Source organism: Cynocephalus volans, chromosome 9, assembly GCF_027409185.1.
Source record: "Cynocephalus volans isolate mCynVol1 chromosome 9, mCynVol1.pri, whole genome shotgun sequence".
Classification (NCBI taxonomy): Eukaryota; Metazoa; Chordata; class Mammalia; order Dermoptera; family Cynocephalidae; genus Cynocephalus; species Cynocephalus volans.
The window spans coordinates 61,076,809-61,103,200 of NC_084468.1; the positions used below are offsets into that span (position 1 = coordinate 61,076,809).

The 26,392-nt window shown below is 34.6% G+C and overlaps 1 protein-coding gene across 2 annotated transcripts in view; it reads left to right on the forward strand.

Annotated features, from left to right (window-relative positions):
• Nucleotides 1-22,171, forward strand: part of SLC4A4 (solute carrier family 4 member 4) — a 355,627-nt gene extending 333,456 nt beyond the window's left edge. For both annotated transcript variants that reach the window (XM_063107589.1, XM_063107590.1), the window contains exons 19-26: nt 1,019-1,197; nt 2,295-2,367; nt 9,772-9,840; nt 12,220-12,393; nt 14,549-14,710; nt 18,107-18,203; nt 20,627-20,706; nt 21,431-22,171. In XM_063107589.1, coding sequence (XP_062963659.1) covers nt 1,019-1,197; nt 2,295-2,367; nt 9,772-9,840; nt 12,220-12,393; nt 14,549-14,710; nt 18,107-18,203; nt 20,627-20,670 — 798 coding nt within the window. In that variant the 3' untranslated portion in view covers nt 20,671-20,706; nt 21,431-22,171. The remainder of the gene's footprint in view (nt 1-1,018; nt 1,198-2,294; nt 2,368-9,771; nt 9,841-12,219; nt 12,394-14,548; nt 14,711-18,106; nt 18,204-20,626; nt 20,707-21,430) is intronic.
• The last annotated feature ends 4,221 nt before the right edge of the window (nt 22,172-26,392 follow it).

Genomic DNA, 26,392 nt, shown 5'->3' on the forward strand with positions numbered 1-26,392 from the left:
AAGCCAACTTTTCCATTCCCTTGTATCGGTCATCCTTTGGCTTTGATATTTCTGCTTCCATGCTGTGAAAATGGACTGCTCTATTTTTTCAGACTCCATAGGGATATTAAGCATTTGATTTCTTTATAAATAGAGAAGAGAAATATAATCGTAGAATAACATTGTGGATGCATTTAACAATATTTTTTAGTGAATAAAAAAGCTAGACCTTTTGTTACATTGTCTGCTCAGTAAATGTTATCATGACCACTGGGCAATGTTTGAAATCAGCCTATTCTGCTTAAGGGGGTGTTAATTGCCTTTTGATGGTGTGCAATGGATTGTTAATTATTTACATATACTATGAAAGGTGAAAAATGGTCTTCTGCATACCTTCTCAAGGTTGCTTTTAGATCTTTACTCTATGTGAACTGAATACAGTTTAGATGAGCAGCATACTTACTACTAAACACTGTCAAGCAGAGAAAGCAGAGTGTGTGCTTTTGGTGCTTATCGTGCTTATGTTAACAACAACAGCCAGTACCACTACTGCTACAATCACCATTTATTGAGCTCCTGCTATGTAACAACTACTCCCATTTATGTTGCTACAAGATGATTTGCCTTTGTTACTTCATTGGTCTCAATAATTCTTCAAAGTAGGCATATTTCTCCACTGTTCTGATTATGAAATTTGAAGAGATTTTGTGATCAGAACCATGCAGAGAGATTAATTAACAACAACAAATAAGTGAAGCTGTGACTTAAATCTAAGTTAAATAATTATTCAAATCTGTAGTAGAGGAAGTGTCTACTATAGCAGCTAAAGGAGGCAGCTGTGTGTTTAATTGCTGGGAGGGTGAGGGGTGGATAATATAAAGAAGATAAAGTCCCTTCCCTCAAGGAGCTTACCTTCCAGAAGATATTTTTCTCAAGCCAAGTGAGTTAGTTTCTTTTTATAATCTTAATTCCCATCTGTAAATATGACTAGATAGTAAACCTGAGTATTTACTCCTCTTGGTTTTCTCTCTTTCCACAGAAGGGAGCTGGGTATCACTTGGATCTCTTCTGGGTGGCCATCCTCATGGTGGTGTGCTCCTTCATGGCTCTGCCGTGGTATGTGGCTGCTACCGTCATCTCTATTGCTCACATCGACAGTTTGAAAATGGAGACAGAGACTTCTGCACCTGGAGAACAACCAAAGTTTCTAGGAGTGAGGTGTGTTAAGTCAGAGGAAGATGGCTCTATAGGACACATTGTGCACACATCTGTTTGTCAGTCATAAGAAAATGGGCAGATTTGGAAGATATGGGGCTGGTGATGATTAACTTATTCCTCTATTTCCTGTTCCAGAAAGGACTACATTTTTATCAGAGAGTTTTCAGTAATTTTTTAATTCACTTCCTACGATGTATAAATTTCCTTTGATTAATGAAAGGCTAAATGATGCAATATAATAACACAAGCAGATCATTCATTTTTTTCAACATGCAGATGATTTTGGTGCTAGAATTCTTACTCTATCACAATCATATATAGAGGCCCTGAAACTCTTGAGTCTGCTTTTGATTGCTAAGATTCTGTGAAGGGAAAATAATTCTTATTTTCCAATTTATTTTCTGTCCCAATAAGCACTGAGAAAATTTGACCACCAGCTGTTAAATTTGGGTAGCCATGAAGGGCAGTGGTAGAAGACCTTGTACTCTGTTGAGTATTTTTTTGCAGCAAACCCTGTTCATAAGTGCTTGGGTGGATATCTCACATGACAGAGCCATCATTTCCCACGCCACAACAGTGGACAATTCTTTCTAGGGTGGTATGTAAAGGGGGTTGTATGGGAATCATATTTGTTGAAAAGTACTTTTGTTGTTGTAGATTTGAAAATTAGACTGATGCGATTTATTGCACTCATGAAATTTCCCTGAGCTGTTTGTTAATTAGAATGTGGGACAATGTCTCCTGTGAACAAAGGTGTAATTACACAACAGGAAAAGTTGTTTAAAACATAAGGGTTCAAAGAGGCTGGTAACCCTTTAACTAAGAGCAAGTGATTTTTCTTCCTTGGTTCTAAAAGAAGCAGGATCTCTTCTCTCTTCATTAATTCAAACCACATATTGCAATGGCTTTAAGAGATTTTTTTTATAGTTATGTTGAGTTTATATGCTGTCCTTGAGGTATTAATTACATGTCAACGCCTTTGCTGTTTTAACCAAACATTGATTCGGTCAATGCATAGTCTTTTTTTGAAGGTGAAAAGACAAGAGCATGTTTATGAAAACAAGAGGTAGATTGGTAATCTTCTGATTTGGTTTCAGGGAACAAAGAGTCACTGGAACCCTTGTGTTTATTCTGACTGGTCTGTCAGTCTTTATGGCTCCCATCTTGAAGGTAAATATGTGAAACACTCGCCGCCTCCTCCTCCGCAGAGCGCCGACAGATAATTGCTTATGTGCAGAGTGGAAATCCTCATGAAATATTTGCAAGATTCTCATCAGTTCTATAACACACTGAAGCAGGGGTCAGATAGAAAGAAGACTTTAAAAAGCTTTTGTCTTGATTCCCTTTTCACTCCTTCTCCCCTTCCTTTATTGTTATTTTTGCTGTTATTTGGTTGAACCATATGAAATTATTCATATTCAAACTTCCTGATCTCTGAAAATGGCAGTTTTACAGTTCAATCTTACTGATCCCCCCACAGCACACACGCATACGTTTTACTCCCCCGTCTTCCTACGCATCCTTTCTTCCATCAACCTCTGTTTTCTTGTACCCAAATCCTGGCCCCCTCCTCCCAAGACTCCTGGATAACATGAGTGATTCTGCATGCTCATTTTGAAATTTTTCTCCTATTCCTAATTATTGCTGTGTTTCTATTTTCTTTGAATCAGAAGGCCTAATGGTCTAAGGGAGATTAAAGTAAAATTATTGATTTCTAATTGGAAAATTTAAGAAATGACTTTTGAAGAAGAAAAATAATATGGTAAATTATTTAGAAAGTTAGAAGTCAATATATAGGTTTGATTGATGGAGTGTATATATGCCTAAATAGATAAATATGAACGATATGTGAAAACCTATTAAGAAGCAGAGATAGGACTAAAGAAGGAGGTTAGTATATATCTGTTCATAGAGCTTCCAATTTTCTTTTGGGATACAAGCATTTTATTCTTTTTTTTCTATTATATAAATAATGCTGGTCAATTATCGACAATTTGTATTTTATGCTTTGCATCACAGTACAATGCATGAAAATCATCCATAGACCTAACGGCTGTAAACAACCACTGTTTGCAACATCTTTTCAAATTTTTCTCTAAAAATTTTTACTTTTAAACAATTCTAATTTTTAAGGTTTTAAAAATGCTCATTTAATTAGACAAGTAATGGAGCAGTACATTCTTCTAAAGAACTCAAACAATGTAGAAGTACAGAGTGAAATGCAAAAACCCTCCACTTCTCTCAAATTAGCAAATTTTATGTCAATTGCCAATCAGATGAATTTGAGGAAAGTGGAACTGTAATATCTTAACTTATAGATAAGACTAACTTTGCCTTCAGGGAGTTGAGACTAATGCATACATTATGCACACAATACTTGGTAAGTAGTTAAAATAATTTAATTATTTATCCTTTGTCCTTGGTTTCCACAATGTCAGTTAACTGATTTAATTAATTTCTGACCGGATTCATGAAGGAATATATATCTCATGTAATACATGGGGAGTTAAGATTAAAAATAATCTCAGAGAAATTGTTTCTAGTTATATACAGAGGACTTTTAAAAAGTTCAGAGCTTGTGTTATGCAGGGACAGAGAGAAATCTGTTGTCACCTTTGCCAGTGCAAAGCAAGTTATGGGGTAGGTTTGAAGATGCAGTAAGTTTCACAGCATAGAATCTGCTGCCAAAATGCTTTATGTTTCTCTGTCACCGTATAGACATCAGCACATCAGCTTGGGGAAAAGCTTAATGACAGCTTTAGCTCATGGTAGTGTGACTTTATGTATTTGTAGAGAGTTTATTGTAGGTGTTTGTGATCCCATGTTGCAGGAGGGTCTACTAGAAGTTAATTTTCCCATGGAGTTCTCTGAAGGTGGGCTTGCATGGTACAACTGTAATGTTTCTTTTATGGGGACTCCTAGTGCTTAGTCACTCGTGAGGGATAAATGTTCAGAAATCTTTACATCAGTTCAAATTTACTCGTCACTCTCCCCCATTTTTTCTTTTATTTTTATATTATTTCTTTTCATTAATACAGTATAAAGTTCTAATTCAAAAGAGTCAGATGTGTTTAAAAGTTCTTTTTGTATGTGTCACAGCAAATTGGTTTTAATACTGGAGAATCTGATTGGTTTTAATACTGGAGAATCTGATTGGTTTTAATACTGGAGAATCTGTCAGCTGAGTAATCATGTATGATTCCAGAGGGACACAGAAAACAGATACTGTATAAATTGCTATCTTTAGGAAGAGATGCAAGACTCACATTTTCAACAACGACTCTTCCTAACTATTTTCTCACTCTGCACCCAAATATGGCTGCAGAGGAGTGAAAGATGAAAGCCCTTTTGTTCTTTACAATGATTTATTATTATTTTTTTTTGGCCCCTGATATGCAAAGCACCTTAGTATCTACAGGAACAGATTAGAATGCAGAGAAAGGAGACAGAGAGATACAAGGGATCAGTGAGCATGAGCTTGCTTTTCCTTTGACCTTCCTTATCTAATCCATGCTTTGGCTCACATTCATTCAGCTGCTAGTGTCCACGATTGTGGCTATTTCCATCTGGCAATTTTGAGTTTACCCAGAGTCATTGTAAAAATCAGTGAAAAAGGTAGTCCAGAAAACCTCTTTTTTAAGCAAGATTTTATCCAATATATAGGAAATTAAATTGTTTGTTAATATAGTTTTTAACATATTGTGGAAAACCTAGATTTAAGAACAAGAGTAAAATTGTCTGGCATTGGTAATTGAGATTCCTTACTTCAGTAAGTTAGGCTATTCCTGTCTTCAGAAATCACATCTGATAAAGTCCGCAAATTTAAGATCCTGAGCCCTTCTTATCATTGAAATTTGGTAAGTTATGTGCATTCATCATGGATCCCCTGTTAGCTCATTTGAAAAGTCAGTACAGGAAGAAGCAGATGGAGAGGGTATAGTTTAACTAAAACAAGTTCAGACTCAGTAAAAGTCAAGATTAACAATTAACCTCAGAATTCACACAGAAAGTGGTGTCAGGGGTTACCTTGGAGGAGGGAACTTTTTCCTCTCCCATGTGACTACGTATTTTTTTAAAGAAACAGCAGACAACTTCAGAGGATGGCTTTCCTTAAGCTTCTGCCTTTGAAAGGCAGATCAAATGAATGGGATCAAGAGAAATGTGTGACTTTTACTTTTTAGAATGAAATGGCTCAACACCTTTCCTGCTCAGCTCCTTACAACCTTTACAAGTTTAATGTTCTCAGATGATCCTAGTAATTTTCTCTACTGAATTAAGCATGTAAGCAGTCATTCCCCCTGCCTGTTTATGCAAGTTTACTTTGAACATGAAGTTTATGACCTCTGTTTTGATCTCTTTGCTGAAATCTGCCTTTTTATGTGGAAGAATGTAAGGAATTATAGTGTACCAGCTTTAAGTTCACGAGGATACCCCTGATTCTAGCCAGCAACAGCCATGCATGCCTCAAGCGCTGAATCTCACAGCGATTCAGTACAGAACTGTTGGGAAGCAAGAATGACTGGCTTCCCAGGCTGGTTAAATAGTTTAGATCTGTGTTTCTGCAGAGGAAGCATTGCCTGTTAAGCTAATATTCAGTATGAAGAAACTAGGGGAGACTAAAGAACAGCAAAAAGATGAAAAGCAGTTCCTTGAGCTTACTTTTTTCATTTTTTTGGGAAGCCTAAAAAAATAAAGATCAAGTAAAGTTCACTGCTACTCTCTTGCCTCTGCTTGAATGAGTTTATCTTTAACATGAGTGGCCAAAATTTATCTGTAAGATTTATTTAGTGTTCTAAAATGTGGAGGATTGCATTTAATTTGTATCTTGCAAATGTTTGTTTGTCTCCTACAATATGCCACACCCTCTGCTCAGTACTAGGGAAACAGAGTAATAGTAGTGGTGGTGATGATGACGATTGTAACAGTAGCTACCATTTATTGAGCTTGGCATTGGATTAAGGGCTCAGCACAGATTTTTAAAATTTAGTTCTTTAGTGACACCTATGAAAAAATATAATCATCTCCATTTTATAGATAAGAAAGATTATGAATAACTCACCAGGCCACAAAGTTCTTAAACGATAGAGCCAAGATTTGAACTCAGCCATAGCTCTGGCACCAAAGCAATGTCATAACCCTCATGGCTTGCCACCTTTTAAAATAAAACACAGTACTTGCCCTCAGAGAACTCATTCACTTTCATTTCCCATGAGATGTTCTTCCCCAGCTTCTTTGATCCAATTTCTAATCCTCTCTTATGTGGAGGGAAAAATGGCATTTTCACAAATTCCTCATCATACCTCATTCCAATTTCTTCAATGACTAGGAACCAGATTACATGTCATAGGCTTCTTTATGGGCTTAGACTTTTAAGGCTTTTAAGGGAATTAGGATGTTATTTTAATAAGGTTTCTGAAGGCAGTTGTTATAGCCAAAAGAGCAATATAGCAGAGCTTAATAAAACTGGGGTTTTGAATCTGACCTTTGCAGCTGTGCTTCTGGCCTATATCCCTGCCACCACTTGCCCCCACCACTGAGGAACCAAAGAGAGTTGTGCTTGGTGATTGCAGGCCTCGCAGCCTACCAGTTAAGGTCATCATGATAATGATGACATCAATACCACATTTGTCATTTATTATCTATTGTGAGCCAGATCCTGGACTAGATGGTTTGTGCTATATAGTCTTTATCATAGCTGCTTTCAAGATGAGAATACTGAGGATAAGAGAACTTAATAATTTTCTCAGGGTTACACAACTGGTAAGGCCAGAATTTGAACATAGGTCTGTCTGACTTCTATGCCCATGCTCTTAATCAAGACTTCATTCTGGGTTTTATACACATGCACACACACACAGAGACACACACACATAAACAATTATTCTAATGGGAGGTCTCACTACTATACTGAATTCTGTGTTGGACAACTACAATCTACCATATTATTAAATTTTACCTTTTCGCATTGTTCCTTCTGGGAATATTCTAACACTATCAGCAAATCAATGTGAAAAAGAGAGGAACTACATTCACCAGAATTTGAAAATTTTGGTGGTATGGTCTGAATATGTTAAAACTTACTTTGATTTCATCTCAATTTCATTATTCTGTCTGATTATAGGATCAATTACTCAGTTTTTTTCATTTTCAATATTTATTAAATGTCTTATACTACTGATTTATAATTATGCTTTTTAGCTTTCTAGGTATGATTGATTATTTATGTACTTTTTTTTGCATAATTTTATCATTTGGCAGTTCTTGATATGCCTGTAGCCCTGATATACCTTGTGTTTTTTATGTTTTAACTTCTCCTGTCTTGCTTTGAAATGTCTCTGTATGATTGCTATGTACTGATTTCACTTAAGATGAGGTCCTGTCTTTTTACGACACCTTCTTTTCTTTCCTTTGAGAAATTTCTATTTTAATGAATGATTCTATTTTGATCAACTTTAAGAACTGACCTTCTGATGTGACTGATGAACCAAATTTAATAAAATATTTTCTAACGCAATAGATTTCCATATTGGAAGATTTTTATTGAGATGTTGCACTATTGTAATGAAGATGGCAAATTTCATAGGAGCTTTGTCTCACATAGACATTGGACAAAAATGGACTGAATAGCCTTCCTTATATCTACAATTTCCTTTCCCACAAAGAATATTTTTAAAAAATAAAGTGTTTATTTAAAGCTATTTCCTTACCCACACCCCATGCCATTCTCTAATCGTAAATTTGCAGAGAATGGACCTAAGCACCAAAGCACAGCTTTCCTTCATTTTGGCATCAGAACCACATTAGAGAAAATATTTACCTTAGCTTAGGTGAGGGGTGAGGACAGACTGGGGATGGACCCTTTGTAATTACTTTTTTTCAAGCTAGCAAAGTATTTTATTCAAATTAAGAAGTAACTACTGCAGGAATTCTAACTAGTTTTCATTCAAGGAAACTAGTTAGAATTCCTGCAGTAGTTACTTCTTAATTTGAGTAAAATATTTTTTTCTTTTTTACCCTCCCACCTTTTTTTCTCCCCCCACCAAATTAAAAATGAAATTATGAGAAAGAAGTCGTCATAAATTAAGGAAATATGGAAGATGTTTAAAAAATAATTGAGTCAAAGCTATAAAATGGTTCCTGGGTTAGTTTTGTTTTTTATTTTTTGGTAAATTTATATAGAGGATTCATAAGGAATAGAAACATACGCATTCTAAAAGAAAATAAAGGTGTGTGTCAGAACTCAAGTGACTTGAATGTGATGTGTTCAGCATTTTGTGGTGACTGTTGGGTTTTACAGCACACTGGCTTTCCCTGCACAAACACCATCTCTCCTATCTCCTTTAACATTCTGTACCATTTATTCTCTTCTGAGCTCAAAATCAAAATTAGCTACAATAAATGTCTTTTTTTGAAGAAGCATTTGATGTTTTGTATAAATAAGCATATTTATTCCATATAAATGTAACCATTCCTATGTAGCAATTAGAGACAGTCATGCACCATTTAGAATTCACTAGTTCTCTAATAGTGGCCAAAGGAGCTCAGAAGAACTGTTTTAGGCAATCACGAGAACAGGCTGATAGAAATTGTGCTTCACTTAATACATGTGGTAGCGCTTTAAAATTACTCTAAATCCATACTACATTTTCTGGTGACAATAGCCTCCTTTATTTGGATTTTGTAAGATTGGCCTTAATTGACTTGTGGTTTTAGTATTTTAGCTTTGAAAAATCCTGAAATTACTTGACCTTCTTTTCAAAATCCAAGGTTGAGAATCTTTTGTTGTCCAGACAGAAGACTTCCCAGAAACAAAATCACCCTTGATCTGCTTAGTTTTCTCAGTACTTAGAACATTTCATAGGTCTAAGAATATATAAAATTTACAGACATCACACTGGAACTTCTCATTGTTAAAACACTTTGTATTAATGTAAATGATTTTTGCTAATTAATGCATGAACATGTATTAATTTAGTTGTAAAAGATATATATTTGTCCATGTGTGTAATTAATTGCTTCCAGATGTTCGTTTCAAGCAATGTTCTCATTAGTTAGTCCTCTTCATATTCTTGAGGAGAGGAAAGGGGACAGTTGTTTGATGTTTATTTTATTGAGAGAGGTATTTATACACCAAGCTGATAGATCATTCAGTAAAAATTATTAAGGAAAAGTCAACAGACTGTTGTGAAAGGAATTTGGTTTCGAGAATGATTTCTACCTCACAGTCCATGTAAGCATGTGTTTTACAGAGTCATTCATTTTAAGGGGAAAGAGAAACAGAACTTTTTCCCTGACTAATTTTTTAAAAAAGTTATTATTATGGTCATGCATGCTCATTGTAAAAAAAATAGGCATAAAATGAAAATCAAAAGTCCTCTTTGCCCTGCCTCATTTATTTCTAGTATGAAAAGTTTAGAAGTTTATCCATTATGAATAAAGCACACTGGTCAGAGGTCACTGGGTTATTGTATCCTATCTTTTAGTTTCAGATTTAGCCTTTATTTAAATGATTCATCTCCATTACTTTTTTATTATTGTTGTTTTTAATCTTTATCCACTTTTTTTCTTTTCTAGTTTATTCCCATGCCTGTACTCTATGGTGTATTCCTGTATATGGGGGTAGCATCCCTTAATGGTGTGCAGGTGAGTTGTCTGTAGCAATATAAGTATAGTAGTGAGTTTTTCTCATAATAAGAATAGTCCAGTCATAGATCTTTGGAGAAATGTGCTAATCAACTGCTCGGTTTTTAAAACACATTTATTTTCAACTTTCTCCTCTAGTCAGTCACCTGCTTTTCATTTCCGATTTAATCAACAAAGTTAGCTGCTGTTAACAAATGTTATCATATATACACATTCTTGAAATAGGCTATTCAAAGTCATTCGACCAGAAAAGGGAGAGAGCTCTAATCTTTCTTTTCCTTTCTTCTTTCTTTCTCCAGCTTTCTCCCCCTCTCTCCCCTCTCTCCCACTCTGTCTCTGTCTCTGTCTCTGTCTCTCTCTCTCTCTTTGTGTGTGTTTCAAAAAGGACATCTAAATCTTTCAGTGTGCTCTTCAAGGTAGTACTTATACAACAGACTATTCTTATGTGATTTGCTTTTCACATGGCTGAGATCAATAAAAGAATAAATTCAATGTGGTTTATGTGCTGCTTTTGTTGAAAACTTCATCAATTCACAACTTTGGTAAAACCGACCCCCTTTTAAAAAAAATCATTAGGGAAAACTTGGTAAGCAACTTTGTCTTTCAACTGAATTTTAATTTAATTGGCACCAGGAAACTGGAAGTACTTCTGCTGCTTTCTGGCACCTTGTTAATTGTAGCCCTATTTAGCACTTAGTTATGCTTTAATGGGAAAAGACTGCATGTTCTGTGAACTCATAAGAATTTATTTGAACCTCTTCAAAATAGTCCTTGCTTTCATTTATTAATTTTAGAGTAATTTGGTTTTAGAGTCAGAGCTGGGAAAATGGCCAGACCCCCCAAAAGAGAAAAGGCTACTTTACTTATTTCTGTTTAGGTCCGTTGAGTAGAGTTCTTCACCATTTGGATGTTTGTTACAAAAATACAAGGTGATTCTTCATAGACTGGACTAGATGAATGTGAATGTGGGCTTATTTGTGCCCATGAAACTTTTGAGAAGTATAAATTTGTAAAAGTATTTTATTTTTACCTGCCATTGTAAATATTCTTTATTCCCCTAAATGGAAAAATATGAAACTAAAATGGCTCCCAAATGAATAGTTCTTATTTTTATCCTTAATGACCTGGTCTAGATCAGAAGTTTGTTTGTATGTATTATTGGGCTTTATCAGTTGAAACTCAGTACAAGTTCATTAAATAAAAAAGAAGAAAAAAATCAAATATGTCATAATGATGGGAAAAAAACAGCTGAAGGAACAGCTAGTGGCTTTCTTAAATTGTGCAGTGCTATTGCCCCTGATGCTTTTTCTCCTTTTTCTTACTTTTCTCTTGACTCTTCCCACTTCTAGATTTTTTTGTCAAGATCTGATTTAGTAAGAAATTTTGTAACCTAATCTTTATAAATGAGAAGGTCCCCACCACCCAAAAATAGCACTAGAGGGAGAAAGAAAACCCTTTCAGTAGGAAATCACTGCAGAGAAGATTGTCTGTGATAGTCTAGTTTACCTTTAGACTACTCCTTCCCCTGCGGAAAGAAAAGAGAGATATTATTTCAGAGTTCTTATCATATAACGGTTCAATTCAGCAGCTGTTTACTAGGCATCTTCTATTGAAAGACTCCATGATAGGTTCTTAAATATCATCGCATTCATCATTACCGATGTCAACTCAGCAGTTATTCTTTGAAGTACAGCAACAGGCACATACTTAATAGTCATTTCCATATCTGTTTATACATGACTGTGTGATAGCCTCTCTTAGAATCACAAACTCACTGTAATATTCATGAGGCTTTTCTCCGAAAAGAAATGATCATACATGCTGAATTAGTCAAATTATGCCATAGTTAAGTAATGTGCAATTTATGAAAATATAAATGCATTCCCATTTTCAAGTTGGATACTTCCTTTGTATCTTTAAAACATCCTGAAATGTATATGATGCATAGTCATCCCCTCTTCTTTTGGATAAGATAACCGAGGCAGAGTAAGATATATGAATTAAATGTCTCCCTCCAGCATGTCATTACTAAAATAGGCACAAGATCCTGTCTCTTGAGACTCAGATGGTGACAATAGAAACTAGGAGATGAGCATCTAGAATTTATGTTTTGCTATGTGTCTTTATCCTTTGGTGGCCACTTATATATCTGCATAACATTCCTGGAAACTAACAACAAAAATCGGGAGCCTTGTACTATCTTACTGTGCTAGACTGAATTTCTGTACCTTTAACTAGTGCTTTGTCTTCTGGAAAGGATACTGCTTGCCTCAGTTATAGAATATAAATCACTAGTGGTTAGTTAGGCATAGTGGGCATGACTTTATATATCAGCTTTTGAAGTAATGCAGTTGGACTCTCTCCCCCTCTCCTCCCCAGTTCATGGATCGCCTGAAGCTGCTTCTGATGCCCCTGAAGCATCAACCTGACTTTATCTACCTGCGACATGTCCCCCTACGCAGAGTCCACCTGTTCACTTTCCTGCAGGTGTTGTGTCTGGCCCTGCTCTGGATCCTCAAGTCAACTGTGGCTGCTATCATTTTTCCAGTCATGGTAGGGATTCTTTTAATTGAACCTACCCTTGAGGTGATATTGATATCACGTGGTTATTGTGATATGGAAGATGTATCTTTGATGTGTGGCTCCAATTTTTTCCAGCTTTGACCTCGTCACTTTGATCAATTGTAATTTAAGTTTCTTATGTCTGTAGTTGTCTGTGGTGGACCTTAGAGTCAGGCTCACCTGAGTTCAAATACTGGCTCTGGTTCTTACTGGTCTGTGAACCTCTTGGAGCTGCCATTGACTCATCAGCAAAATCTTATTGTTTTTCTGAGCATCAATAATGAATATCAAGCATACAGCACAGTGCCTGACACAGAGTAGATACCAGGGAACGTTAGTTATTTTAAAAATATTGTACAATAGAATCAATGTAAATAAGAGTAAAGGACATTTCAGTCCAAATAATAGCAATGATTGATGACTTATGAGAAATCATCCAGTGCACTAAAAGAAACGGAGAGAGGAGTTCAGATGTTGATGTTCTCGTGGTTTGCATCATACCAAGTTTAAGGATAAGACTGGACTCTATCCTTGTTATGATAGTGGTGAGAAGCAAGGTAAAGCAACTAACGTTCCATTCTGAATCACGAGTGAAACAAGGGGAAAAGGAAATGCAAGCTTCTGTATTTGGCTTCACTACTGAATTTTATACTTTACCATAACTCTCCATTTCTTGCAATAAAAACACACATACATACACTTAAAACAGGTCACAAAACTAGCCCCTGCTCTGTTCTATCTCCCACACAACTTTGGAAACAGAATTTTCATACATCACCTAATTTTATTTTTTATAAAAATCCTCTTACTCTTAGTCAGGATTATTATTTTATTTTATTTTCTATATATTTGTTGTTTGTAATTGTTTTTTTCTTTCAGGAGCACAGAAAAAATGGTATAAAATACTAGTGATATTTAAGTCAGGTTTTTTTTTTTTCTTAATGGTCCCTTATGTCTTCCCCCCCCTCCCCCCAAACTACATTATCTTACTGGAAAACATACTGTGTGTGAGAAATGACTCCCATTCACCTATTAGTATTATCCACTTACCTACTAATTTTGCTAAAACCAGGAAGAACGAAGCTAGACCAGGGTAAATTTTAAATATATCCAGTAAATCACTTACTGCTTAAGCTAAATAATAATTAAAAATGTCGTACCTTTATAAAGTGTTTTTATTTTTTCGGAGCTTTTCTTTGGTCACAAAACAATCCTGTCATATCAGCAGAGCAAATGTTATTAATTTCTCTAGGAGATGAAGAAACCGACATATACAGAACATGATGTGATAAAGACACTATTTAATTCGCAGCAGAGCCAGGCCTCTTGTAACTTGCTGCATACTAATTTTACTCTTGATCAAAGATATTTTAAATGTACCTTCAGAAGTTACTCTTCAAGAGAAATTCCTAGAACCAAAGATCCAGAGGTCAAGGAATACTTGTTTTGGAAGCAAACAACTGGGACCCTTTGTATTGTTCCTTCATCTGGTTTCATGATTTAGATAACACACTCAACATCTCTAAGCTTCAGTTTCCTCAGCTATAAGATGAAGATAATAATATCTACTTTTTGGGTTTGTTGTGAAGAATAAATGAGATAATTTTGGCTAAGAGTTTTTAGCATGGTATCTGACACATGGTAAATATTCAGTTAATGGTAGTGATTGGTGTAGTCCGCAAATGAAATGGTCTGTGCATTCTCAAATACTATCTCATTGTTAACACTTTGAAGATACCTTAGTGTACTTTGTGTTGTACAGATTTTCTTGACTTTTTAATTTGGAATAATGAGAAGTCATATGCAAGCTACTTTTTGCCTTTAAACTTTATTTTATGAAAAATCTGACGTGGAAGGAATTGGTTTTGAAAAATAATACTTCCGTATCAAAATTCTAATTAATGCGAGCAGTATGTTCCACTGAACAAAACAAAGTGAGTTTCAACTAAGACTCTTATGAAACAACTTTCCCTATTAAGAAAATGGTTATGGTTTGCTTAATATAAGCCCATATAGTCAAGACGAGTTCTATCATACTTTAGCCTTACACAAAATAGGTTTTTGCAGACTTTGATAGGCAGTATCAATACTCATTGTGACTTCATATGACATGGTGTCTTTCTGCTTTTTATATTTGTCCTTCCAGATCTTGGCACTTGTAGCTGTCAGAAAAGGCATGGACTACCTCTTCTCCCAGCATGACCTTAGCTTCCTCGATGATGTCATTCCAGAAAAAGACAAGAAAAAGAAGGAGGATGAGAAGAAAAAGAAAAAGAAGAAGGGAAGTCTGGACAGTGACAATGATGATGTAAGAAACTTTCAAACATTCCAAAGTAAAGCTAGTTAAAGAAAAAAATGTGAAAACTGTACTTTTTTATACCTGATGTGAGATGGAAGGCTAAGTTCTAAGAATGTTAGAACTAAGAACGGCTGTGTGACCTACCGCTCATTTCACCATTTGCCTCTTATATTCTCTCTTTGTTTTTTCTGAAGTCTTCCTGTAGCTGTTGATGCACTAATAAAGACATCAGAACTTCTGGGGAAAAAAAACACCACAGTTTAAGCACTCCAATATTATAGATATAAAGGAAGTTTGCTTAGTAATGCTATAAAATGTATTTGGTTTGCTATTGACAATCCAGGATTTATATTTGAGATAATAACTCAATTTTATGTAATTTTAAGCCTAATGTATACAGAGGTTGGTGACCTCACCTCCCATGATCCGTGTATCTTTTTGCATAGGCTCTCAACCAAAGTCCTATGATGTTATATTATACTAGCATTGTATATATGCTAACATGATTTGACATTATTTTTCTGTAACTCTTAAGTAAAATGGAAAGGGAATTGGGGTTTGGGGTCTTTTTATATAATTAGAACAGTCAGTGTCATAGTCTAGATGGTCCTCCTGCGATTGAGTGATCAAGCTAAGAAATGAAATTATTGCCTATTTTTTTTTCTTTAGGAGATTATGTCACAGAAATACAGATGCTCCATTAGGAATATATAATCAGTGCAAGGAGGAAAGCTGAGAGTTTTCTCTAATACACACACACATACATAGCATATTCCAGTTGCTTTTGAAAAAAATTGCCAAAATGACATTTTCCATATGAAAATTTGTTGTGGAGTTTGCATAGTGAAGTATCATAAATGTCCTTTTTGTGTATCACTACCCATTCTAAAGTAGGAATATAATTGATTTTTAGTATCTACTCAGTACTTGATAACTTCGATCATGCTTATCTTATCCTTAATTGTCATAACAACTGTTTAAAGTGTGTATTTTTGTTCCCATTTTACAGTTGAGGAAATTTACAGAGAAATGTTAAATCTTTTATTCCCCAGATTTATTGAGGCATGATTAACAAATAAAATTGTATGTATTTAAGGTGAACAACGTGATGCTTTGAAATCATATTTAAGTCATTTTTCTAAATGTACACAGCTATAAATAGCAAAGCCAAAACTGTAATCCAGGTTGCTCTGGTTATTTTCAACTGGTCAGGCTGTCTGATTGTATTCTTTCTGTAGAACTTGGAAATAGTACAGTGAAGGAAGGTAACAGACAGAATTGGATTTCAGATAAACTGATTCAATAAGAAAAGCTAAATAGATGAGGCACATTTAGCTAAAGAGTAAAAGAGTCTGAGGGAGCTTTTATGACTGCCATCATCCATCTGCAGTGAGAGCAGGTGTATAGATTTTCTGTTTCCAATGATGACAAAAAAAGAGAATGTGTTTAAACTGTAGCAGAAATTAAGATACAGTATTAAGAAGAATTATACGTTTACAAAATGAATAGAAATCAAAATTTGAAGGAATTTCTGGATCACTCGTGAAAAAAAAGTTTACCTGAAATATTAAGATGATTAAAGCAGTACTTCATCTTGAATTTTGAAAATGGGCACCTCAGTTTATGTACATGGGCACGAAACTTAAAAATTTGTTACATATTACAAACATGTTAAGTAATATTTTAGAATCCTCTTCTCTAATGGTTTTTAAGAAAAACTAATAAAATATTAACTTTTGGTAGGGCTTTAAATTTACTGCTCTCTGGGGACAAAAGTTGGATCAAATGAGCTCTTGAGAAGTTTCTTGGATACAATTTTCAGCAAATCATATTTAGCAGTGCTATTCTTTTATTAGTATTTAACATTTTCAACTCCATATTTCCAACAGATTTCTTAAAGATAATGTATAATACTTATTTCTTCTCCTCTTCCTCTTCTCTAGACCCTCTACCCAAACAAACATATATATTCCTAGACAGTGAAACCATCCAGGCAATGCAGAGTACATCTGTGCAGTAAGTTATATGTGTTGAGCCCATTATTTGGGGCTCTGCATTTGGAAGGTGGCTCTCCTGAGGTTCACCTGATATTGTGTGGTGTGAAGTTCTTGGATACAAGGAGCCACACCAGGACACAGGGGGAACAATTCTGTTATGAATGAGCAGAAATAGTGAGACGTATGGCTTGCCAACATTTGGAACCACTCACAGTCATTTTTGAACCTTCCTGGTTGACTGTGATTAAGGGTTGGCTGCCAACCTGTCCATCTATAAGTGCTATTATTTGGGGGAAATATTTGAAATACTGCACTGTTAATAAGACTTATTGTTCTTGACATTTTCATAAAGGTAGGTGCATGTGGCATCTTCATTATTTTTTTTCTTTTTTTGTCAATTTAAGTTCAATGTCTTAGTTCTCTAAAAGGATCTTGTAGCTCATTATCATCTTTTGATTATCATAAAGACATTTCCAATGTGGGTAGTAGGCTTTATGTTAAGATTTTTTTTTTTTTTTTTTTGGCCTCTAGTTTTCATGTTTTTTCTTTCTACTAAAGATTGTCTCCTCGGTACTTTCAGTGAAGAGATGAATTGAATCTTTTCAGTTCAAACATAGACTTGGATTCCATATAATGAATTTTTTAAAAAAGTCAAGTGGTAATCCTGTGGAAATATATTACAGTTTGGGTGAGGTAGACTATTCTTTCATCAGCCCAGTGATTAGCTGTCTGGTTTAATCATTTTTTGGAGGTTATGATTCTCTGCTTATCTGGCCAACATAGGCACCTTCCTCTTGATTTTATTTTCTCATGTTTTGCTTACATTTTCAAATATCTTTGGTACAAGCAAATTGAAATGGATCTTAAAACATAAAATAGTATTTGATAGAGTATTAGAGTAAGGGAGGTTTATTTCGAGTGCCATGTAGAGGACTCTTTGTAAAGTCTTCTTATTTTGGAAGAAAAGATGGGCCATGGTTTTCCTGGAGGTGAAATCAGAGAGCATGAATGAAACAAGAATTTCAAGACCATATTACAGTTTAGGAAGATTCCTGTGTTTAATCTTCCACATTGAGAATATTTGCTTCACACATACAGCAACCCATAAAAGTTCGCTGATTGTGAATCCAGCTTGTGGAAAGCCTTACAATTAAGTGGCAGTGATCTCCATTTGGTGCGATTCTAGTTTTAATTGACTCAGTTTCGTTAGCCCAGAAGAGAGGAAAACAAATGTGAGGGGGAAAGATGGTGTTGATTTGAAAAGTTAGCAAACAGGAAATGATTATATCTAGGGTTTTTTTCCTTAGTACTATGTAAATGATAATATGATAGGTTTGATCAATACTGGGAGGTAGGAATGAGTGTGTAATGTAAACATTCTCAAAACTGTTGTACATTTCTTTCACAGTCTGACTGCCCATACTCAGAAAAAGTTCCAAGTATTAAAATTCCAATGGACATCATGGAACAGCAACCTTTCCTAAGTGATAGCAAACCTTCCGACAGTGAGTAGAACTAACCTCCTGCATGCTCGCTTGAATATGATTTGCACTTGCAGAGAAAAAACTTTAGAACTATCATCTATACTAAATTTCCTTCTATTTTGTTTTTCGTTTTTCTATATGAAGATTTATACTTAATTATTATGAAACTTTTATTTTTACATTCCCTTAACTTCACTCTTAACTTCTTCCTTTTATCCACAGCCTTTAAAATTTTTGTTTGGTGGTCTTTTCTCCTCCCCAAGTCATCATCAGTTTTTTTCAATTTCTAAACTTGGAATCAGTTTTTTAATTGGTTTTTCTTTTTTTCCACTGTTATTTAGAATTGCAGCTTATAGTACTACATCACTGTCTGTTACTGTTTGTCTTCCTTAGGTTTCAACCAATGACCAAATCAGCTCAAAAGAGAAATTGCATTATGGGTCTCTCAATAATCAATGAATCAATTGTTAATATTGAAAATCTGGAGTAATTGTTTTCAATTAAATTGGCAATCGTAAAATATTAGCACAACCTTTTAGGTATAACTCATAAGATATGTGTTTTTTTTTTTTTTTCTAATTTCTTCATTTTCATTCCCCTTCCGCTATTTAGAGATTGTCATTGTAACTGCAGTGGTCTTTCTGTGGCTACAGTGGTACAGTGGTACAGTGGTACAGTGGTAGCTACAGTGTAATGGTTTGTGACATGCCATCTTTTTCTTTTTGTAATTGAGTTAACAGGCCACTTGAAAAGGGGGAAAATCTCTGTAGTAACATTAGCAAACATCTCAAGTTTTTCCACTAGCAAGGAGCAATCACCACCAAAATACTTTCCACTTTTATTTCTTATTTGAAGAAAATATATTCTTCTAGATCCAGATGTACTTTGAAGTATACTGATCTATTACAGGAAAAAAGACAGTTGAGACACTTTTATTTCTATTTGACAATGCCACTTCAACTTCAGTAAGAGATTGCTGTTACCAAGAAAAGTTTGAAATGAATGACTATTGGTTTAAAAATGTATATATTAGTTATTAATTGCTGAGTAACAAATTACCACAGAATTTAGCAGCTGAAAATAACAAACATGTATTTTCTCACACAGTTCCTGACATTCAGAAATTTATGGACAGCTGAATTTCATGGTCACAGGGTCTCTCATGAGATTGCTGTTAAGCTGTCAAATTGACAGCTGGGGCTGAGTCTCTGAAGACTTGATTGGAACTTAGGATCTGCTTACAAGCTCACTCATGGGGCTCTTAGAAGGAAGTTTTAGTTCCTTGGCCCATGGGCATCTCCATAGGGCTGCCTATGATATGGCTTCCCCTAAAGTCAGTGATAAAGAGAGAGAAACCAAGACAGAGGCTGTAATCTTTTATAACTGAATCTCAGAAGTGACCTAACAGCACTCTGCCATATTCTGTTGGTTGTGCAGACCAACCCTGTTAAAATATGGAGAGGAATTACACAAGAACATAAATACTAGGAGACAGAGATAATTGGGGGCCTTATTAGGGGCTGGCTGCCACCCTGGGTTTAAAGAACAAAGAGTTAAAGCAGTCTTACCTTTGGTGTCCTGTTTGTAATCTGTAACTTGTGACTGAGGCTAATTTCTGCTCGCTCCTATCAATGAGATTTGGTTAAGAATTTATTTTTGAATTAAGCTTCGCAAACCATGTTCTGACTTCATGTTTTATCTTTAGAGTATTAATAGCAAAAGGAGACCGTGAAATATGTGAACACAGCATATATGTTTTCTGCTGGCATTGTAACCTGGTAGAGCCCCTTCTAAGTATAATGCAAAGGCTGTTTAACAAAACCAAACATCACCAGCAAATTTGAGGCTCATGGAAAAAGTTTAAGTGCCAGTTGTTCTTCATCCTCTCAAAAATTCTTTAAAAGGATAAACTGAAAGTTGATCTGATATTAAAGGTTTACTTAGGCAAAATACACGTGATCATTCTGACTGATGTATTTTCTAATGTCATGCTAATCTTTATAATTCATGAAAGAGCAAAATTGATAGAAGCAGAATCACACACAGTATAAGTAAATAACTCAAACGTTTTTATCCCCATGAATAAGAGCAGGACAAAATTGTGAATGCTGAATATGGAAAGACATCGAAGGGCAAGTCTTAGACATTACGAAGATGCTATCACCCTCTAAAAATGATTCCCCTCTTGCCTTTCTTACTGAAAAGACAACAGTGGTCCATCCCAGAAAACCTAAAGTAAAGGAAACTAAGTGATTTTTGGCTTCATCACACTACTGAGATTCTTAGCTTGATACGGTGTTTATTGAAATTGTCTAAACTTATCTTTCTTACTCTTTCCAGTTGTGAAAGATACATCTATTTTAGTGAAGATTTTTGTTTTGACTATAGTTTTGTACTTTACCCAAGACCTACTATTTATGATTTAAAAAAAATTTTTTTTCCAGGAGAAAGATCACCGACATTCCTTGAACGCCACACATCATGCTGATAAAATTCCTTTCCTTCCATCACTTGGTATGCCAAGGTAAAGGAGAGCCCAGTATTTCACGTTGTTCTGTGGGGTGATTGCTCCACAGAAATGTGGTCAGTGGTGGGTTATTGGCAGAACTTCCTGTCCTTCTTTTCCATGATTTATCTTAAAGAAATTACCCAACGACTGAAACTCGTGTCAGATTTTACTGGTAAAAAGCATTCTAAGAGACCTACTTACTCTTAGAAATAATGGAATCTTGCAGTGTCATTAATTCAAAGCCCAGGATCAGCATTAGTTCTTATAACGTCAGTGCTGTCCCCTGATTTAGGGGTAACTGGTGTTTCCTGGCAGCTCTCTTCCAGTAGTTTCCTTCCCTTTTAAGAAGGCTCTAGAGAGTTCAGATCCTCCTCAATTCTCAAGAGTGATATCACTGAATGTTTTTATCAGGTCAGTCTTTTTGTCCTTTAATTTTTGACAGTATTACCCATCTGGTAATCTCTCTTCTCTTTTTCTGAGGGGGCAGAAAGTATTTTTTTTCCTTTTATTAAATCTGGGTATGAGATTTTATCAGATCTTTACTTGAATTTTTTGACTATTGGTATCTTCATCCCATTTAAAAATGTTTGTTTTTAATACACAAAGATGAGATAAGTATTAAAAGAGAGCAAAGAATGACAGATTTGACTTCTGTATAATGCGTAAACACTTGACAAACGATAAAAGAAATCTGGTTTGCTTACTATGTCTTTTCCTTTTCTTTCTCATTTTCCTCTAGTCCTCCTAGAACTCCAGTAAAAGTTGTGCCTCAAATTAGAATAGAACTTGAGCCTGAAGACAATGATTATTTCTGGAGGAGCAAGGGAACAGAAACTACATTGTAACCTGTTTATCTTTCTTAACACTGACAATTGTTGTTAATGTTCTTGTGGTTTTTTTGGTCTGTTCATTTTAAAATTTTTGTTGTTTCAGTTTTTGGTCACTGGCCAAATAATACAGTGCTCTCTCTGCTTCTGTCTTGCGTAGGTAAAATCAAGACAATAAGTGCACCTTTTTAAAAAAACACCATCTGAGGAATCCCCCTTTTGTTCTTATACTTTCAGATGTGTCCTCTGACAACCAAATTTCTCTGTCACTCAAGACATGCACAGATCCTGTTCTTTTCCTCTATTAAGCAGAGGACAAAAGTATTAAGGATTTTATAACACCTTTCATTAAAATATTGAAGGAACTTGATAGTTTTATCTTTGAAGCTTTGCTTACTGGCTTGTCTTTGGTAGAACAAACCGTGACCTCCAGACAGAGTTCCTTCTCGCTTCTAGAGCTCTCCAGAACTGGAAAAAGTGTTGCTATTCTAACTTGCTCTTGCTTGTAAACCTTAATTTTAGAGTTATCAAAAGAAGAAAAACTAAAGGTACTTTACTTCTTATAGAAAAACCATTGCCATCATTGTAGCAAGTGCTGGAATGTCCCTTTTTCCTATGCAACATTTTTTAACCCTTTAATGAATTTATCTGTTGAGTACATTGAAGAATATTTTTCTTCCTAGATTTTGTTGTTTAAATTATGGGGCCTAACCTGCAACTTATTTTTTGTCAATTTTTTAAACTTTTTTTTAATTACTGTAAAGAAAATGAATTTTTTCCTGCAGCAGGAAACATAGTTTTGAGTAGTTCTACCTCTTATTTGTAGCTGCCAAGCTTTCTGTAAAAATTGTATTGTATATAATGTGATTTTTACACACACACACGCACTAATACACAATCTCTAGGGTAAGCCAGAAGGCTAGATCAGATTAAAAACACCATGTTTCTAAGCATCCATTTTTCCCTTTCTTTAAAAGAAATTTAACTGTTCTATGAAGGAGATTGAGGGAGAAATGGGAAACTCCTGTGTAATGGGAATAACTGATGTTCTGATAATAGTAGTGTTTGGGCACAGATGCTGATTGTATTATTATGTTGATGTCCTATGCAGTATTGTTAGACATTTTTTCATTTTGAAATATCCGTATGTTTGTGTATAGGCTCTGTGTGTGGCTGGTGCACTTATGTTAGATGTTTCTAACCAGAGTTAGAGAAAGAATGACGGTAGGCAAAGGGCAAAGTTATCCAGCCTCTGGTGTCAGTTTTCATAAAACCCAAACCACACATGAAATAATCTATCAGGATGGTAAAATTCCAAGAAATTCACCATTATGCAGATCGGGATAAATATGTTTTATTATTCAGCAATCAGTCACCATCATTGACACAATAGCACACATTTACAGTATAAAATCCATAGGAATATTAATAGTCCATTCACATAATAAAGTATTATGGGAATGTAGAAATATCTGCAGAGGTATACATGTATACACTTTAACAGTACTCTCTCACACATTTATAAGGATGCAAAGGTAATTCTCTATGATTGTGACAGTTAGAATACATATGTACATATATTAATATATGTATGTGTGTTTCAAATTACCAAATTGAAAATTAGACTTTTATTAACTAAATTTATCATGGTATTTAAATGTAATGTTTTTAATATGTTACATATATGAATGTATATTAAACATAACATTTTAAAGTTTGAATTCATAATTTTGGATTATATAAAAATTGTGCTGTATCCTTACTGTAACAGGTGTTGGAGGACTACTGGAAGCAGAATAATACCTTTTATTTTATTTTCACAGTATGCACTTATTGACTCCTACTTGTTCTTATATTAATTAAATTGTAATTCTGTCCTCTTGAAATTTTGATTATAAATATTTTGTAATCCTAAGTTGGCCATTACTTTTCTAGTATCTGATAACCTTAAAACTTAATTTTATACAAATTAGATATAAATGACCTCAATTTTTTCATTAAAATGATAGTGGCAAATTACATGTTACTGTGTTAAAACTTCACATGCCAAATTTTGGCATCACATTTGTATTTAGAACTATCCTTAAAATGATTATTCTATATTATCTAGTTTTCTGTTACCCTAATATAAAGCTATATAAGAAGGCTTTCCCTTTTTCTTTACTGATGGGAGCTTCAATAAAATGTTTAAAACCCATCATAATAAATTCAACCTAGTTTATGATCTTGTTAAATTAAAGACATTTTTGTTTACTTTCTGAAAGCCCTTCATTACAGCCTTTGAGTAGATGTAAAAGCTATCTGCACCTCCATTTATGATTCATAATCTGTGATGGAAGGTTGGTATTCATGATATAAGCACAGAATAGTACCTTACATTTGCTAAAAGGAACAGTTAATATTAAATCCTTTCAATATAATAGAACCCAGGGAAGTTTTTAAAAAAATCATTGCTTTCAGAGGTACAGGAAGTAGTTAACCACGCTAGCAAGCAAAACCTGAGGCTCACAAAGAGTCACCAAATTAACTGTATTTTAATGGAATTTACTCATTGACTAAGAACTAACCAGATTTTGGGGTGGTTTTGTCTCTATGTAAACTGGACACAAATACGACAGTAAATTTTTTACAGAGTGTTTCTCTGTGATGTGAATTTGGAGATAAAAGATTCAAGTTGCTTGAAGTAAAGACTAATAAGTACACTCAGAGTTTTTAACCAGAAGTCCTGTGATTGTAGAAACTTACCGTTGGAGGGTAAGAGATGACTAGGCCAAGCGTCTGCCTTATCAAAGCAGTGTACATGCCTCTGGTTTTGCATTTGAGAGAAAATCTCTTGGAGACACTTTTTTCCTTGACAAAAGTCACTCTTCTCTACTGTGTAAAACAACTACTTAGAATCCTAATTATTTTCTGTGCCATAGGCAATAGTGTACCTGCCTCTTCTTCCAGTCAAGGTTAAGGGTGAGGGATGGGGACAGGATTTAATGACTTAAGAAGGAGGAAGAAAAGAAAAACCTCCCTTCTCAGCCCCCACCTCAAAGAATGGGGGTAAAGTAACTGTATGCTGTCAGTAATTCAGTTTGTGTGTACTTCATGTACATGCACCAGCACACACAGAGTCAATCTTTTATCAGCTATATATTGGTGTTTAATGTAAAGAATGATTGTCTTCCAAGTTTTTGGTTCTTTTTTTCTTTTTTTTTTTTTTTAACTGTGTAAAAGTACTTGAAATGTATTGACTGCTGACTATCTTCAAAAAAATAAAACCATTTGAGTTGTATTACAGAGGTTGACATTGTTCAAGGATGGGACAAAGTTTCTTTAGTCCTTTTCATACCACTTAATGATTTTGGTGCAGGAAGCTGAGATTTTTCTTATTTATATTCCATGATATTTCACATATATTCTTCACAGCCTGAGCATGAAGCTCAGTGACACCAAGTGACCGAATATAATCAAATGATTTTTATGGCATTCACTATCCAAAGGGCCTTGCGAATTTTCAGATGGTGATTCCATTGAGCTTCATTGCAGCCTGAAATAAAAATGTTTTGTCATATATGCTAACCATTCTAGTTCTATTTTAACCAGAAATTCAGTTATGTCTTATTTCTTGGCTCATTTCATTGTGCTCTATGGGTACAAAACAAAAATCCTGAATTTTGTTTCTTAGGCAAATATTGCAACTCAGGGCTAAAGTCATCCAGTGAAACTTTTAGAGCCAGAAGTAACTTTGTCCCAGTCCTGCAATGTGAAAGGAGTGAATAGATGCCTCTTTTTAGCCATTTTCATGGCTGGTACATATCTGTACACATTATTTTTCAGAATCAATATGCACTTTCAGATATGCTTATTTTTATTCTCTTAAGTCTTTATTAACTTTGGAGAAATGATGCATCTTTTTATTTTAAATGAAGTAGATCAACATGGTGGAACAAAATGATAAAGAACAGAAAACATTTCGATATATTACTAATAATTTTTTTCCAATATAAAACCTAAAATTCCTATAACATAATAGTATTTTACAGTTTTATGAAGCTTTCTATTGTGACTTTTATGGAATTAAGAGATGAAGAAGATGAGATATTTTAGCATTTATATTTTTCAAAATTAAATGTATACTTAAAATAAAGTAACTTTATGCATTTACGAGTGTCAAGTACTTCTGTTCGACTCTTCAAATAATTGTTAAAAGTCTATTATTTTACTGCCTTGGGGGCTGCAGGGAACATAGAGATGAGGAAGTCAGGGTTCCTGTCATCAGATTGCTTTAATCACTCCAAGCAGGATAAAATGAGGGTCCTAATTATATAAAATAAGAGATTTGTAAGAATTATCTATTTAAGTTTTAATGAAGTACTTTTATGCAATGGTTCAAATGAAGAAAAATGTGTTCATCTAAAAGGAATGGGAATGATTTTATTGAGAAGATAGTATTGTCTATTCTTCTTTTATAAAGTTAGTAAAATATAAAATACTGTGTTCTTGAATCCAGAATGATATATATAGTCAATTAATTCTCAAAGGAAAAAAAAAAAAAAAACAACTGCTAAGCATAAGCACTTACTGAAAAATAATTCCTCAAATGAACAAAATCCTGCAATAATTATCCACAGAAGACACATTGCACACACTTTTGCTGGGCCTATCCAAGCTTTCATGTAATATTTAAAAATGTCTAGAAAACTTCAGTCCAGTCCTAAATTATGGTCAGAGAATGATGGGTGGGTGAGAAGAAAGTAATAGAAGGGATGAGAAAGAGCCATTAATAGCAATAAAAGCTTAAATTGGAAAAACAAAAATAATGAAGCAGGGACATTGGCTAAAATAATCTGCCAATCTGGAAACTTAATATAGAGGCAATAGCTCTG